Genomic DNA, 15,248 nt, shown 5'->3' with positions numbered 1-15,248 from the left:
CATTTAATCTCTTCTGTTCATACTTACACAAGGTGTCGTCCCCGTCTCCCCCCCCGGAGAAATCCATGCCACAAGGAGTTCTCATCTGATTATACTCATTCTAATAGATGTCCCTGTTGAGTAGCTTGTGCTGGGACTCAGGCATGTGTGTCCTGCTCTCTAGCTTGGGCGGGTTTCCTCTGGTGATTTGCTCAGCAGAAGGGGAGGTTGTGTTTCAGAGGGGTCTGGCTGCACAGCCGTGAGATGAAGCACTAACCTCAGTGTAGAGAGGGCCCGTCACATGTATGTCTGTCTGTGGTTAGTATGCTATAGTATGTGTGTTGTGTTTAACACAGGATGCCAATTCGATGGGCACAACATCACTGCTAACTGCAGAGAGAGAGGATACAATCTGGTGTATCTTATCCTCTGCTCAGTGGAGCTTATGCTGCAGTTATGCAAAACAGATGCTACTCACCCCCCCCCCCCACCTTTGTTTGATTGCATCCTGTTTTATGTTCATTTGTTTTTGGCATCCTGTTTAGATTGATGGGATGGCCTGTGCTAGGTAATCAGGAGGGTGTTTCTGCTAATAGCCTGTGGGGTTGTGAGCCTGTTGATGTGGGTAAGGTGAAGCTGATGCCCTGTGAGGCCCTTGTGCTGTTGGGTTGCAGGTAGGAGCCCCACCCTCTGAGTCTCAGGCCCTCAGCACAGCACCGTGCAGATGAATCACCACAACTCTCTCTTTAATCGTCATATTACTTTTCATGGGGGTGGTTGGTTAAAGGGTGTGAGTGTGAGAATGTGACGGGTGTAAAAGCCCATGATGGTTTGTATGATGGGAAGGTGAGAGATGGTGCATACTGTGCTCTACCGTGTGGCTCTACCGTGTGCCCTGCAGCTTCTAGTGGAACCTGCTGCAAACAGGATGCCGTGCTCGTCATTGCTTTGTTGTACGATGTCAGTATTTCCTGTATTTTGATGCCATTTGGCAGGGGATGTTACCCATGTTCCTTTTTTTGGCATCTTATCAAGCCCTTTGCCCACTGATGCACACTGTTTATTGAGCTGCACTGCTTTCTGCTTTGCCTCTGCAGTTTATTCTAGGTGTCACAAGACCTCGAAATGATTGAGATTTACCGACTGGATTTTCCTATTGCTTCACTAAATTTAGTTTACACACACAGCGTGCTCTCCGGGGAGCGATTTGGCTGCACGCTGCTCCGTTCATGGGGAGGCGCTCTTATGGACTGTAAATGTGGATTGAATCATCACAGTGCTGAGCTGCAGCCGCTGGTTTGGATATAGACATTAGTCAAAGGGGATCTTTCTCATGCTGTGTGTGTGTGTGTGTATACAAGGTTCTGATGGTGAGGTAAGGGGGGTGCAGTGTGTTGGTGTACAGGGCCAGTTGCAGGGTTAGGCAACTGCTCTGAACTCTGACCTTAAGTGATCCACCCCCAGAGGTTAGAGGTCAGGAAGACCAGTGGGGAGGACACGGGAGAGGGCCAGAGGGTAGAGGTGCACACATACTTACACCCCCACCCCCCGAGCCATGCTAGTAAATCAGTTTGAACCATCCCAGGTTGGACTCAGAGCTGATTGAAATTCCAGTTAAAGGGTGTATTACTTGTCTTTCTAGTACAATTATTATTATACATGTCTGAAAATGAAGTAAGCAGGCTACCTTGTTAAATGTGTTCCATTGTAAGATAATGACTAGTTATAGCTGACTAATTGGTCATGTGATCAAAGAGCCTGTCAGGAAGGTGTGTAAGTGAAACACACTCATGTGTAATGTTACTGGGCCATTTGGCAGACCTGAGGCTACTGAAGGGATGTTGTAGTGGTCTGACAGTACTGCTTCACTGGGCTATGAATCATTTGCTTACTGAAAGATCACTGAAGAGTGTGTGAGTGTGTGTGTGTGTGTGTGTGTGTGTGTGTGTGTGTGTGTGTGTGTGTGTACTAACAGAAGAAAATGTTAGTCATTTCCCCACTGGCTGCTGTAGAGCCCAGGCAGTAATTTGCGGATGTGTTGCTGGTTCAGAAGTGGTAGTCTTAATTGCATAAGCAGCTTCAGAAGCAGAGTGAGGAGGCTTAGAAGCCGTGCATCTCTGTGCTCGTGAAAGGCGAGCACAGCTCTCTGATCTTCCTTCCACAGACAGCTGCTTCAAACATCATCAGTGGGGAGAGTGTAACAGGCTTTTGGGTAGTGCTGCTGAGAAGCGAAGAGGTAGAGAGACACACGCACATGGACACCACCACCTTAAGACACAGCACTAAGGCTGAAATGATTATTTGAGAAACTGGAGTAACTCGGTTACTAAAAATTGTCAATGTAAATTCTGTACATCAAGGTTATACCCACAATAGTTCGCAAAACATCCATCAAGCTGAAAACGGATACCGTAGCTAAATACTAGGCTAACAACAAAACAAAAATGAGAGCATTAAACAACGTTAAAGAGGTGATCTTGTATTATACCATAGAAGAGGATAATGTGAAGAAGCCAAAGGTGACTTTTTTGAAGCATTTTTGCGCATTTTCTTGAATCATTAGCAATCTGCAGAGAGGCTATGAAATAAATGAACAAATACTTTTAGGGATTCACTTTTTGTACACTGGGGATGTTATGAACTATTACTGTTTTCACAAACTCTTTTTGCTTTCACATAAATGTTGAGGTCCACTGAGTGCACTGCAAAGGTTAGGGAAAGTGGCCAATGGCAAATTACTTGGTTTTACCTGGTTTATATTTTTCATGTGTTCAAACCAAACTATTTTATGTTTGCCAAACACATTAATAATCACTTAGCATCAGTACGCCAGCTTTGTCAAAATAATGATCAGCTTAGTTCACAAAAGGATGTTCTGCACATAACTTGAAAAATGTAAAAATGGAAAAGCATCATGGATACCTTTTTTTATGAATTTTTTTTATCTGATTATTTGTTTTTGCATTTCGAAAAATATTATATTGGATGTTATTAAAGTAAATTATATTCTCTTTTGTATGTTTACTATTGCTCTTTACTAAAACAGAAGTATTTCTTATACTATTACTCAATTCACAGATTGAGTAATCTAATAGAATACACCATCACACAATGAAAAAATCACAACCTCCCACAATTAAAATGCATGACAACACTGCCCTTCCAGAACACACACGCACAACACCCACACTAAAATACTCCAATTCAAATGCAACAACAACCTGACTAAAATCCACAACAGTAAAAGCTCAACTACAATGTACCACCACCAGCTGTGTGTATGTGCGTGCGCGTGTGTGTGTCAGTATGATTAAGGATGCTACTAGGTGATTTAAAGCCATGGTTAGAAAGTGCTGAAACAGCCCCGAGCACCCCATGGATCTCTTGACATACACACACTCGACTCAGCTCACCTCGACCCTTTTATCTCCTGTTTGAGTGTGTGTGCACTATTGTGTTCTGAATGCTGCAGTGTGGTTTTGAACATAATGAGCTCTGTGATTAGGGTGGAAGGCTTTCACATGGTGACTTGATGTAGGAGTCACACTCAGTGACAGTCAGCCCTTCTCTTACCATCTGTGTGTGTGAGAGAGAGACAGAGACATGGCGGGGTCTGTCAGTAGATGAGGTTATAATATGTATGATTTTTAAATGGCAACATATTTTCTGTAGTTCATGAGCCCTAGTATACGAGCTGTTTGTGTGGGGGCGTGTTTGTGAGACCGTGAGGAGTGGAAAAAGATAGAAGAGTGAAGAAAGGAGTGAAGAGAGAGGGAGAGACAGCTATTCTCAGGGGGAGGGGAGCTGGCAATTGAGCCAGTGCACTAGCAGTGCTGTGAAAGAGAAAGCAGGAGGGGGAGGGACGAACGGACGAAGGGAGGGAGGGACGGACGGACGGACGGACGGACGGAGGGAGGGAGGGAGGGAGAAGGGTGAGTGAGTTCATCCGTTCTCCTGGCAGGCAGCCAAGCGCCTGCCTGTGGGTGTCTGTATCCATGCCAGGGCATGTGTTTCCCCTCCTGTCTGCAGGCCCAGTCAGTGTTTATTCTCTCTCTCCCTCTGTCCTGGATGGACGCACACACACACACATCTACTTTACTCTCATTCCAAACCACTACTTTCTCCCAAAGCCCTTTGAGTGATTTTGATCCACCTCTCTCTCTCTACCCCCGTCCCCCCTCCGCCATGGTAACCAAAGCAGTGAGCCACAGTAAAGGAATGTTTATCCCCTCCTCCCCTCAATATCTATTCCCTTTTTTACTCAGTCCGACTCAGTCTGGCACCATGCCTGTTTTTGTGCTCTTAGCCTGCTGCTTCTGTGTGTACTTCCATCTTGGGCTACAACATGGATACACTACATTACCCAGCATGCCTGTCTTCTGTGGCCATTGTCTCACCTGCCTCTTTTTAAAAACCTGGATCCCTGCAGTGGAAGCAGCCCTAGCAAGCAGGTGCTAAGATAAGGGACTCTCTTCCCTTTACCTCATTTGTCAAACATGGGTGATGCTTATGACCCTGGGGGAGGCAGGGCTCTAATATAAAGGTACTCGTAACAGGCTTCAATGGTAACTTCTTTTCCATGTTGCTCGGTCAGAAAATTCACTGGCGACCAGAAAATTCACTGTCCTGAACAAATTTTTGTATTTTAAAAAGTTATATTTTAAACACCACCACACAAGCTAATATGGTACAGACATGCTAGTGGCCTTTTTGATGCTGTAAGCATCATCACAGATTTTTCGAAAGATTTTTCTAAAATTTCTAGTTCTGTGAAAAAAATATCCACTTTAATCTGCCTTGTTGGGATATTTCTTATAAACTTTGCCAAACTTATAAGGTACAGAGGGGTCAAAATCGACCCATGGGGGAATGCAGTTGCGGTCTAGCTTTGCTTCATATTTACGCTTTGCCATTTTCCTGCACACCTCTCTCTCATGTCATTTGTCAACAGAAAATAACATTGGTTTGTTGTGACTGCATGCAAATAGAAAAGACCATTTTTGTTCTGCATTTCGAGGGGTTAAATATTTAAGTGAATTGGGTTTGGTATCAGTTACGTTGCGCTCAGCCACCCCAACATGCTGTGGTCCCGACGTTATGTTTACTTGCCCCAGCCATTTGGGCAGTTTTTATTATTGAACTCTGTCTAATATTATGATGCTATCAAAGATGCTAATATTAAGAAGCTGTTGGAAAACTTGATTAACAAGATCAGTTGTTTGTTTGGCACTAAACTTTGTTGTGTGATGGACCCAGCTCAACCCAGCTCTAGATCCTTGGTATCTGGTCAGAACTTTGTGTGTTTGCGTGCGCGCACCCGTGCAAGCATGTGAGTTTGTACAGGGGTGTGGTCTGAATGGAGACACAAGAGCTCCAAAAGATTTGTGCTGTTTTTCTTCCCGGTGAAGGTGGCCTTAGCTCACCCAGGCTCAGAACACATATGGACTCTTACTGTGGGCAATAGACAGTGCAGCTTGAATGTGCATTGCATCTGCTTAGCACAGCTTGATCTGTCTGTGCATGTGTCTGTGTGTGTGCGCTGATGTTCCTTTAGACACACTGTTGGTATTTATAGCAGTGTGCCTTCACAGAGAAATGTGCTGACTTCTGCACTTTCTGACCCCATTATCCTTGTGCAGAACACTAAGCAGAGAAAAGTCTCTCATACTGTTTGTTTATTAAGAGATTATTAGATTTATTGCTGCATGTGTGCATAAGCGTGTATGGGGGAGGAAGTGGGATGTGGGCGTGTGCCCTTATGTCAGTAAAACCAAGGAAAGCAAAGCTCTGGTTTAAGGGAGCAGGCACCATTGTATTGGTGTGCAGCTATAGCACTACAGCCTGCAGTTTCATACCATCCTGCTTGAGAGACCAGCTGCAGGACAGAGAGACTGGCTTAATAAGTGCTGCAGGACAGAGAGACTGACTTGCGTTTGTGAGTTCACAGGAATTGTCTGCTCAATTCTGGATAAGTTGCATCACCAGTTATGAGGACACTTTGAGATATTAAGCAATGGAAACCCAGATTGCTGTTTCAAAAAGCCAATCCAGATATTTAATACAAATATTTATTAAAGAAGCGGGACACAATTATACCCAAGTTATATTTCAAACGTTTGTGAGCCCACATGGGGGAAAACTTGGTTTACTGGCAGTTTAACACAGTTCCACAATTTCATATTCTTTCAGACACGTGTCTCTCAATGTACACACAGAAAAGCTCCTCAATATCTGTTTCAGAATTGGCATATTGAAATGTGGCATCCATTGAGGCTGTAGGTGGGCTTACATTAGGCCATGCCCCCTGTACCCCCTTAGACCTGTGAGGGAGGGGCTAGTGGGTGAGTTTGGCTCATGTCTGAGGTGCAAATTAAGCAGTCTCAGATAACACACCAAATGATGAAATGCATACCACCTTAAAGTTTGGGTTGCCTAGTGCCGAGTGCTCTTCTAAGGCTCCACCAGGTGCATTATGAGCAGAAGGAGATTGATTAATTGGAGGGAATCCAAAGCATCTTCGCTTCTGTCCTCCATCGTCCTCCCCAACAGACACAGCACATACACATGAGCTTATGTTTCTAATCCAGCTATGAAATCAATCTCAATCAGACTGGTGCCCTTAAGAGCTCTCTCCCCATCACACCTCTGTTACCCATCTGAATCCACCTTAACTCCACCATTATTTTCTCCCTCCAGGTCTCTGACTGCCAGGACTCGGTATCCCATAATGGACAGCATGTGTAGCACAGCCATACCCACATCTTGCGTATAGAGGAAGTTGCGTGACCAACATGTCCTCTCAGCCACAGCCTTTACCTCAGAGCCGCAGGGCTACAGACGCCCGCCACCTGCCAAGCCCCGCCAGCCTGCCGCTGCAGCTGACTCGAGCCCATACGGTATGTACACACTCGTAAGTGCACTCACACACCTGCGATCACACACTTATGGCCCACAGTGAGCCAGATTGCGGAACTTGAAAATTTTCTCAGTCCTTTGAGGTCTTCAGTCCCCCTGCCAGATGAACCCACTCCCAACGATAAGTTTGACACCGCATCCGACTGTCTGGTGTCCTTACGCAGCTTTTTCCAGTATTCATGCCATCCCTGCTGACACGGACACCTGCACAGACCACCACATGGCAAAATCTGTCAGCCACTGTTAGCATTACGCACTGATTTTGGGTCTGTCAAATCTCTCACACCCCAGCACTTACACTCAGTGGGACACAATCCTCAGTATAGCGCTATCGAGCTGTCGCCCTGGACAGGCTTGGTTTTAGAGTGAGCTAATTAAGAAGCCCCTCAGGAGGGTGCGTTGTGTAGTGAAGCTTAGCCTAGTCAGGTCTTCTGGGAGAAAGCCAGTCACTAATTCCCACATTGCTCCAGTGATTGATCTGGATAGATATTGAGCTGCTGTTAAGTAAAGCGGCACAATGTATTTTGTATTTTGGCCTTGGAAATACTGATACTGCAGTGACTGCTATGGAGTGCAGTAACAAAGTGTTTTTAGTGTGTGCTGTGAGGACTAAAGCTACAGATCTGTGGGCGTTCGGATGAATCATGCCGTTCACACGATCAAACAAACATGAATCATTTTGATCCAATTTATACAGACTAATCTTGGAGTCAGGTCATATCAACAGTTCTCCAATTCCAATAAACTGACATTTTGATAATTATGATATTGCATAAGGCATAACTAATTGCAATATGTCACTATATAATTGCTATGTATATATATTGTACATTAATGTTGAAGACATCAGAATTATGAAGGAAAACACATAAAACCAGAATGTTTTATACTTTTGAAGAATCTAAAGTAGCCAACTTTTGATTTAATGACGGCTTTGCACACTTGGCATTCTCTCAGTCATGAGGTAGTCACCTGGCATGGTTTCCCAACAGTCTTGAAGGAGTTCCCAGAGGTGCTGAGCACTTTTATTGGCTGCTTTTCCTTCACTCTGCGGTTCATGTCATCCCAAACCATCTCGGTTGGGTGATTGTGGAGGTATATTTGCACTTAACATAATAGTTTTCAATCGTTAATGGGAATAATATATAGTTCCTCTCCATGCCGGACTATATATTATTATCTTTCTGAGCTCTAGCACACCTCCTGTACCTGACCATTAACAAATAAGGTAGATGGCTTCCATTAGTGCAGGAAATTCACTGTGAGAGAGACCATACAGGACCCTCCACAGGGCCTGGATTCTTAGGGAGAAGTAGCATTTGTGACTCTCCGGCTTGCTGGTCGTGGGCCACGGGAGAGTGTGGCCCATGTCCCCTCCATGGCTTCTGGCCGTAAGGCTGTCTGCCTGCTTCAGGGTCCTTTGTTTCTGGCCACGGACACTCAGTGCCCTGGGCAGGCAGGCTGTGCAGCTGTGCTGGGCCAGCCCGGCTACACGGGACCGATTCAGCCTCTGCTTCAGTCTGTGTGAATGTAACCCTGTCTGTAATGCTGTGTTCCTGACAGGACGTCAGCATGATGGACTACCACCCTCGGGACTACAGCTCCCACCTGGCCCATGGAGCCCTGACCCAACCCCACCGCCGCAGACCCTCCCTGCTCTCGGAGTTCCAGCCTGGGAGTGAGAGGTATGGGCACATGCACGCGAGTTCTGTCACACTCTCGTGTTTCTCTCTCTGTCTCCGTGTCTCTGTCTCTGTCACTGTATCACACACACTGCTCTCACAAGAGCAGCATTCTCACGTCAGTGTATGACAACCAAGAAGCCAGCTGCCCAGAATGGTCCGCAGTGCAGCGCGCACATCTATTAAGAGTATGTCCTTTTCTCTAAGGCTGCCAGACAGCCCTGACTGGACAGCACTACTGCCATAAAATCAATCTGCCGTAGACAGGGAAATTCAGCAGCATGACTTGTGGAGAGGGGAGTGGCTTTAGCCTGTGTCAGTGTGAAATTTATTTAGCGTGTCATGTCCTGCATGTTGGACCATACCTCCGCTGGGTCCTTTCATGCAGCGGCACCGGGTTCCGCAAGAGTTTCTGTGCAGTGACACCAGGTTCTGGAACGTTTCTCCACTCAGCCTCCTAATCGTCTGTCCCTCTGTCTAATGCAGGGAGGTGTGTGTGTGTGTGGGTGTGGGTGTTGGCTGTAACCGTTGTCCATGTGTCTCCACCAACCTGCTGTGTAGTAAGTGATGCTACCAGCAGCAGCAGAGCACCTGTGGGCAAGTTTTAACAGACAAGCTCACAGAGACACTGCAGCTCTGCCACGATGCTCTCTATCTGTGTGCGCGTGCATGCTTGCGTGCATGCTCCTTCCTCTTTAGGAGTTGTAATTACCTTCTACATATTCCTTTGCAATTGCTAATCAGCACTCCTGCATCACAAAATATTATGAACTTAACACAAGAAGAGCTTATATACTGCCCCCCCCTTTATCTTTTCTTTTCTCTTTCTCTCTTTATCATAGTCAAATGAGTGGTGATGAGACATTTTACTAGGTATTGTACTCCCCCGCTACAGTAAGACAGCACAGTGCATTGTTACTGTAGTGGTGGAGGACAGCACAGTGGTGTACACATTAGTTTGCTTGAACTAACACAGGTCATTTTTTTAAGGGGACCGTTTGGCTGAAAATCCCGTTCACACTGATGGTTCCTCTAGTATATGGCAGATATCCAAATTAGCCCCATTTTGCTAGTGTTGCTAGCAAAATACAGAGGTATATAGGCACAGGAAAGCAGTGTTCTGAACATGTGCCAAAACTCAAGGCAGGAGTTGGGCCTTCATTAATGGGCCATAATTAATGGGCCATAATTAATGTCTTGCATGTTTAACAACCTATATACTCTGCACTACAAAAATTCAGGTTCCGATTTGGCTGTTTGTCTTGCCTTGTTATCATCTCTGATGTTACTAACTGCAGAAGTGGGCTTGGTGCGTGTATGAAACTTTCACATTATGCAAATGAGGAATGTACTTTAAGAGATGACTGCTCTTGTACTTGATTGCAGTTGTAAGGTTAACATACTTCTTGCTGAGCTTTGAGTTCCCACTTAAAGCCAGCAGAAGGGAATAGGTGTGTGTGTGGAATAGTATTTCATCTTAGCTTATCTTTGTGCGCATGTGTGCGCGCACGCGTGCGAGAGAGGGGTGAGTGGAAAGCTTGCTAAAGTGGTGGAGAAGTTGTTTCAATAGGGATGTGGTGTTGCAGAAAGACGAGAGGATGTGTAGAGGAAATGTGTGGGTGTCAGTAGGGCAGATGGAGTGATAGTGCACATGAGAGATGAAGAGCAACAGGGGTGTCGGGGCAAAAATGTCTCCACAATAATACACTCAAGTCAGCACAGGTTTCAGCACCCACACCCTTCATAATCACACACAGCACCATCTGATCTTCAGCCAGCCCTGTCACATGCCAGGGGGGCTGAGGCACAGTACTGGGGGGAGGAGAACTGGGCTTTGCTGATATCATTATGTTAGCGTCATGCCTCTATGGAAATCAGGGGAAGTAGGAAAGAGAGAGTCTTTGCGTGTGTGAGTCTATATGTCTCTCTCTGTTTCTGTTGTGTTTTTTCCACCTACTGTCTTCAATTACCAAGGTTGGGCTGAATTTTCTGTGTTTGTTGGATAGAGGTACAGAGGGGAGGTCCCCCCTGACTGTATGGGTATGCTGTCAGCCTGTGTGGAATTACTCATGCTGTCACATTGCAGGCCAACGTGTGTGTGCGCTAAGCCATACTAAATGTGAATACTTCTGCACACACAGAGCTTCTCAAGTTGAGGTAGTAGTCATGGGTTTGTAAAATGTTGGTACTGGTGCAAACTGGAGGTTGGAGGTGGATTGCACGCACGTGAACGTATGTATATGTATGTTCATCCAAAGTCATCATGATGGCCAGAACACCTCACTGTGTGTCTCACCATGCTGGTTTAGATTTGCTTTGGCTCTGCCTGTTAGACCAATGGTATTCTGTGTGTAGTGGATGGCAGCGGGTTTCAGACTTTTCCATGTGCTGGAGACCTGCTGTACTGTCTCTGCGTGGAACTTCTCTCAAAGGCCACACTGGAATAAATCAGCCCGATCCTGCTGTCACTAGCATCTGGAATAATGGGGGTCTTTCTCGCTTGACAAATATTCCTCAGGAGTGTGTCTCTCTCTCTCTCTCTCTCTCTCTCTCTCTCTCTCTCTCTCTCTCTCTCTCTCTCTGCATGTGTAATTAGACCATTCCTCTTCCTTCCATTGTGTTTATTACTTCAGTGAAGAAATTCCAGGAAGATGCTGCAGATTTATTTATTTATTTATTTATTTATTTTTGCAAGAATATTTGAGTGCTATTTGGGACACTCAGAAGTGCAGCTCTGTCTCTGCCACTCCCAGGTGGCAGTGGGAGCACAATCTGTCCTCCCTGGACACACAGGTCTGCCTGCGTCGGCCCGGTTCAATGGCGAGGCTGAGCCAATGTCTCTCCTCATCAGTCTTCAGTGGTGGTCAGACAGGTTGACTGTATATAATCTTGATTTAGACCTAAATAGCATTAAGGTTTGTGTTGTACCTTTTAGGGATGCTTTCCAATATGTGGATGTTTGTTTTTGGTTGGGTTTGAGTGTTTGTGAGAGTTTGTATTGGTAAATTGTAGCTGTTCAGAGACTCTTCGTGTTTGTATAAGTAGCGAGTAAATGTTTCAGCTCACTGACTCTCAAAACTAGCACCCTTCCCTCCTCCCTGCCTCCCCTTATACCCATGACTAGAAATGACACTGATATCAGCAAAAATGCCAGGTTGAATATCAGTGAAGACATTTTTAGGGAAGCCAATCTGATACCATCACAAATCCAGTCTGGAAATAGCACAGCAGTGCAGCACATGTGATAACAGCCAGGTTAGTTTTAGCAGGTCACATGATAACAGCTGGGCAAGTTTGAGCACACACTGCTATAGCGTTTTCTTCCTGTTAAAGGCTGAAAACTATAATGTTTAAATGCAAATATGCATACACTCTCACACAATACCATTTTTGCACTGTTCACTGCCATATCTGCAACCAACAGTGGTTTGTTTATTAATCATCTTTATTTAACAAAATTAAAATAAAAATAAAAAAAACTTTTCCAATTTGACCATGATGTAAAGGGCATTCAGGTTCAGGGAAAGGAGAAAGAGCTGCAGAAACATGATAAACAGATAATTATCAAAATGATAACATTCTCGCTCGTGCTCTAAATTCACAAAGTGCATGGGGAAAATAACCAGTTAGCCAGCCAAGTTTGAAGGTAGTCTTGATTAGTTTGAATAAGAAACTGGAGAAAAAAGTTCAACTAACTGTCCATAGATTTATGACTTTTTTTTTGGCAAGAATAATCTTGTTAACATTATCAGATTAAATTTATCTTGGTTTAAGGAAAGCATATAGTAATGGTAGCCCCTCTGTCTGCTCACTTAGTGTGTTTAGAGTGTAGAGGATAGAACAGCGATTTGCTGCTGAAATTCACAAGAACAGTTATAAGGTTATTATGAAGTTAATGTGTAATTACAGATGCATTCAGTAATGAGGAAAAAATGCAGATGAACTAGAGTATAAATTTCAGGGGTGAGTGAGTGAGGCAGCCATACTAAATGTGTGTGTGTGTGTGTGTGTGTGTGTGTGTGTGTGTGTGTGTGTGTGTGTGTGTGTGTGTGTGTGTGTGTGTGTGTGTGTGTGTGTGTGTGTGTGAGCGATGGGTGAGAACAGTAAAGCTGATGACCAAGGCAGTAATATCATCTCAGTAAGAGAGACACTGACCGTACAGCAAATGAAAGACTAAGGCTTAAGCCTTTTTAAACAAAGTTGTTTTTTATGATTTTATTTCTATCATATCCATGCATGACACGTGAAATGGCATATGTAATACATCTCAAACAAAACAATTCCACCATACAACTAAACCCCAGCTCCATGAAAAAATATCCGAACAGTATCGGTATTGGGCGACATTCAAATTCATGATAGCTGTATCTGATGGGAACCAGAAAAACTGTCATCTCTAGTCATGACCATATTCATTTGCAGTATTGCCAAAGTGGTATAAAAATAAGACCATTATTAAAACCAATATTAAGGAAAGTACAAACTCTGTTAATTAGCATGAAATAATGCTTTGTCACAAAAAGAAAAATGACAAAGATGTTTACAAACGGGGTGATACATTGCCCCCGCCAACAGCCTCTTTGTAAAAGCCACTGCTCTCACAAGAGCAGCATTCTCACGTCAGTGTATGACAAGAACCAAGAAGCCAGCTGCCCAGAATGGTCCTCAGTGCAGTGCGCACATCTATTAAGAGCATGTCCTTTTCTCTAAGGCTGCCAGACAGCCCTGACTGGACAGCACTGCTGCCATAAAATCAATCCGTCATAGACGGAGAAATTCAGCAGCAACTCTTGCTCATTTTCTCTCGCTTTCTGTCTGCCTGTGGCTGTCTTGTTGCCCCTACCCACCCTCATCTTGGCCTGAGTTGTGGTAGTTGTGGGGGAGTGTAGAGTCCTTCTGCTCCACATGCTGCTGTGGTGTTTGGGTGAAGTCTGGAGAGTGTTCTTGTGTCCTGTTGCCGTCTCAGAGCGCCAGCAGTGGCCTCGTCTAAGTGCTCCTATCCGCTGAAGGTTTGCTGGGGGCTTGTCTGGCTGCCATGTAGATGTGCAGTGAGCTTTACTAGGGATGGCAATAAATGTCTGTGTATGTAGAGCAGCTGAAGATGACTGATGCCAAATCCCATATCAAACCCCATGCATATGCACACGTTCCTGCCGAGTAGCAGGTCTGAGCTGCTTCTGGCAGTTTGGACTTCGGCTCACTTTGGGGTTATTGCTTGACTGTGTGTGTTCATGTGTAACTGATCATGTGTGCCTTGGCTATAGTAGAGAGGGAATGCAAGTGAGGGGTTTTTGTGCATCTTGCTCATGTCTGTCCACTCCTGTACTGACTCAGAATGGCGTTCAGTATGGGGTTTGTTGTCCGCTCCTGTACTGACTCAGAATGGCGTTCAGTATGGGGTTTAGTGGCTGCATGTGTACGTATCCTGGGGTTGTTTGTTGGCACACACGTTTGTGGGTGTGTTGCGTTCCTAAATGTGTACGTGTGTGCTCTACTTATAGTACTTCACACACACCCCTACTGAACAGAATGGTTCTTTTGCCTTCAACATTTCTGTGTAACAACAGATGTTGTAAATATGTAGTTGGAGTCTTCACAAAGCCCCACCTGCTTTCATTTAATTAGAGACTCCAGCCAGTCAGGTTGGTTCTCATTAGACATGGCCAACACTTATAAGGATATGGAATAACACAGCAGTGAATGTCAGTGGTTCACATTTGTGCATGTTAAGCACCACAGGCTCAGTATCCTACAGGGTACTGAATGCTGAATTTTTCTGCGTGTGCGGCCGTCAGCACATTTGCTTCATGAACACTTCCCCCCTGTCGTCGTCTGATGTCAGCCAGCTGCAAAAGACACTTGCCCACAGTGTCTCCCAGGCCAGATGCCTCTGGGGCCTGGACGTGCTCTTCCTGCCTCCCCGCATGGCGCTGTACATGGCACTACAGCAAAAAATGCCATGCATCATGTTCCTCCTTACGTCAGACATTAGCACTTCTTGTTGGTTTACAGGGAGAGAGCTTAAAATGGGAAGATGTGCTGTGTTGTGTTTTCCCACTGCGGCTCTTTCTGTTCTCGAGATGTTCGCATCCACACTGTTAATGGGTAACTTGCTGATTACCCATAATTCACCTCTCTCCACCATTCTGTGTCTGTTGCAGAGGCCAGGAGCCCCATGTCCGATACGATCACATCTACCTGCAGGAGGCCAACAGCCAATCGGAGATGGAATACTCTGAGATAAAACGCCCTCGCATGGAGTTAGGGCCGGACCCACTCCTGCGCCACCCGCCCCACCGCCCGCCTCTCTCGCTGGGCGGTGTTGAGGACATGACAAAGGTCAGTGCTTTGCTTCTCAGCTGTCTACACCTGGCAAGAGACCCAGCCTGTCCATGTATTGGTTTAGTTTCAGCCCTTTGACACACCTGAAACATTTGAAACAAAGTCTTCTTCTCTGCTCCATCATTCTAAGGCTTCTGGGTCACAAGCTTTGAATGCCTGTTTCTGCCTCTGCATGGGCTCTGAAAGACCTGGTGCTGGATTTGAACATATACGTGTGTGTGTGTGTGTGTGTGTGTATATAATATAAAAATTTACACTCTTCCTGATGATTACAGTCATGACGTTATTGCCATGGAAACCTGTTGCAGGCTGCTGCAAACCTCTGGTAAA

The 15,248-nt window shown here is 45.3% G+C and overlaps 1 protein-coding gene across 9 annotated transcripts in view; it reads left to right on the top strand.

The window, feature by feature from the left end:
* The window catches only part of ncor2 (nuclear receptor corepressor 2), a 67,419-nt gene that overhangs the window by 14,157 nt on the left and 38,014 nt on the right, over positions 1-15,248 (top strand). For all 9 annotated transcript variants that reach the window (XM_081703042.1, XM_081703041.1, XM_081703038.1 and 6 more), the window contains 3 exons: positions 6,676-6,875; positions 8,458-8,579; positions 14,738-14,915. In XM_081703042.1, the coding sequence (XP_081559168.1) occupies positions 6,771-6,875; positions 8,458-8,579; positions 14,738-14,915 (405 nt within the window). In that variant the 5' untranslated portion in view covers positions 6,676-6,770. The remainder of the gene's footprint in view (positions 1-6,675; positions 6,876-8,457; positions 8,580-14,737; positions 14,916-15,248) is intronic.

This window comes from Electrophorus electricus, chromosome 20, assembly GCF_041902795.1.
Source record: "Electrophorus electricus isolate QZ-2024a chromosome 20, ASM4190279v1, whole genome shotgun sequence".
Lineage (NCBI taxonomy): Eukaryota > Metazoa > Chordata > Actinopteri > Gymnotiformes > Gymnotidae > Electrophorus > Electrophorus electricus.
This window is presented reverse-complemented; position numbering and strand designations above follow the sequence as displayed.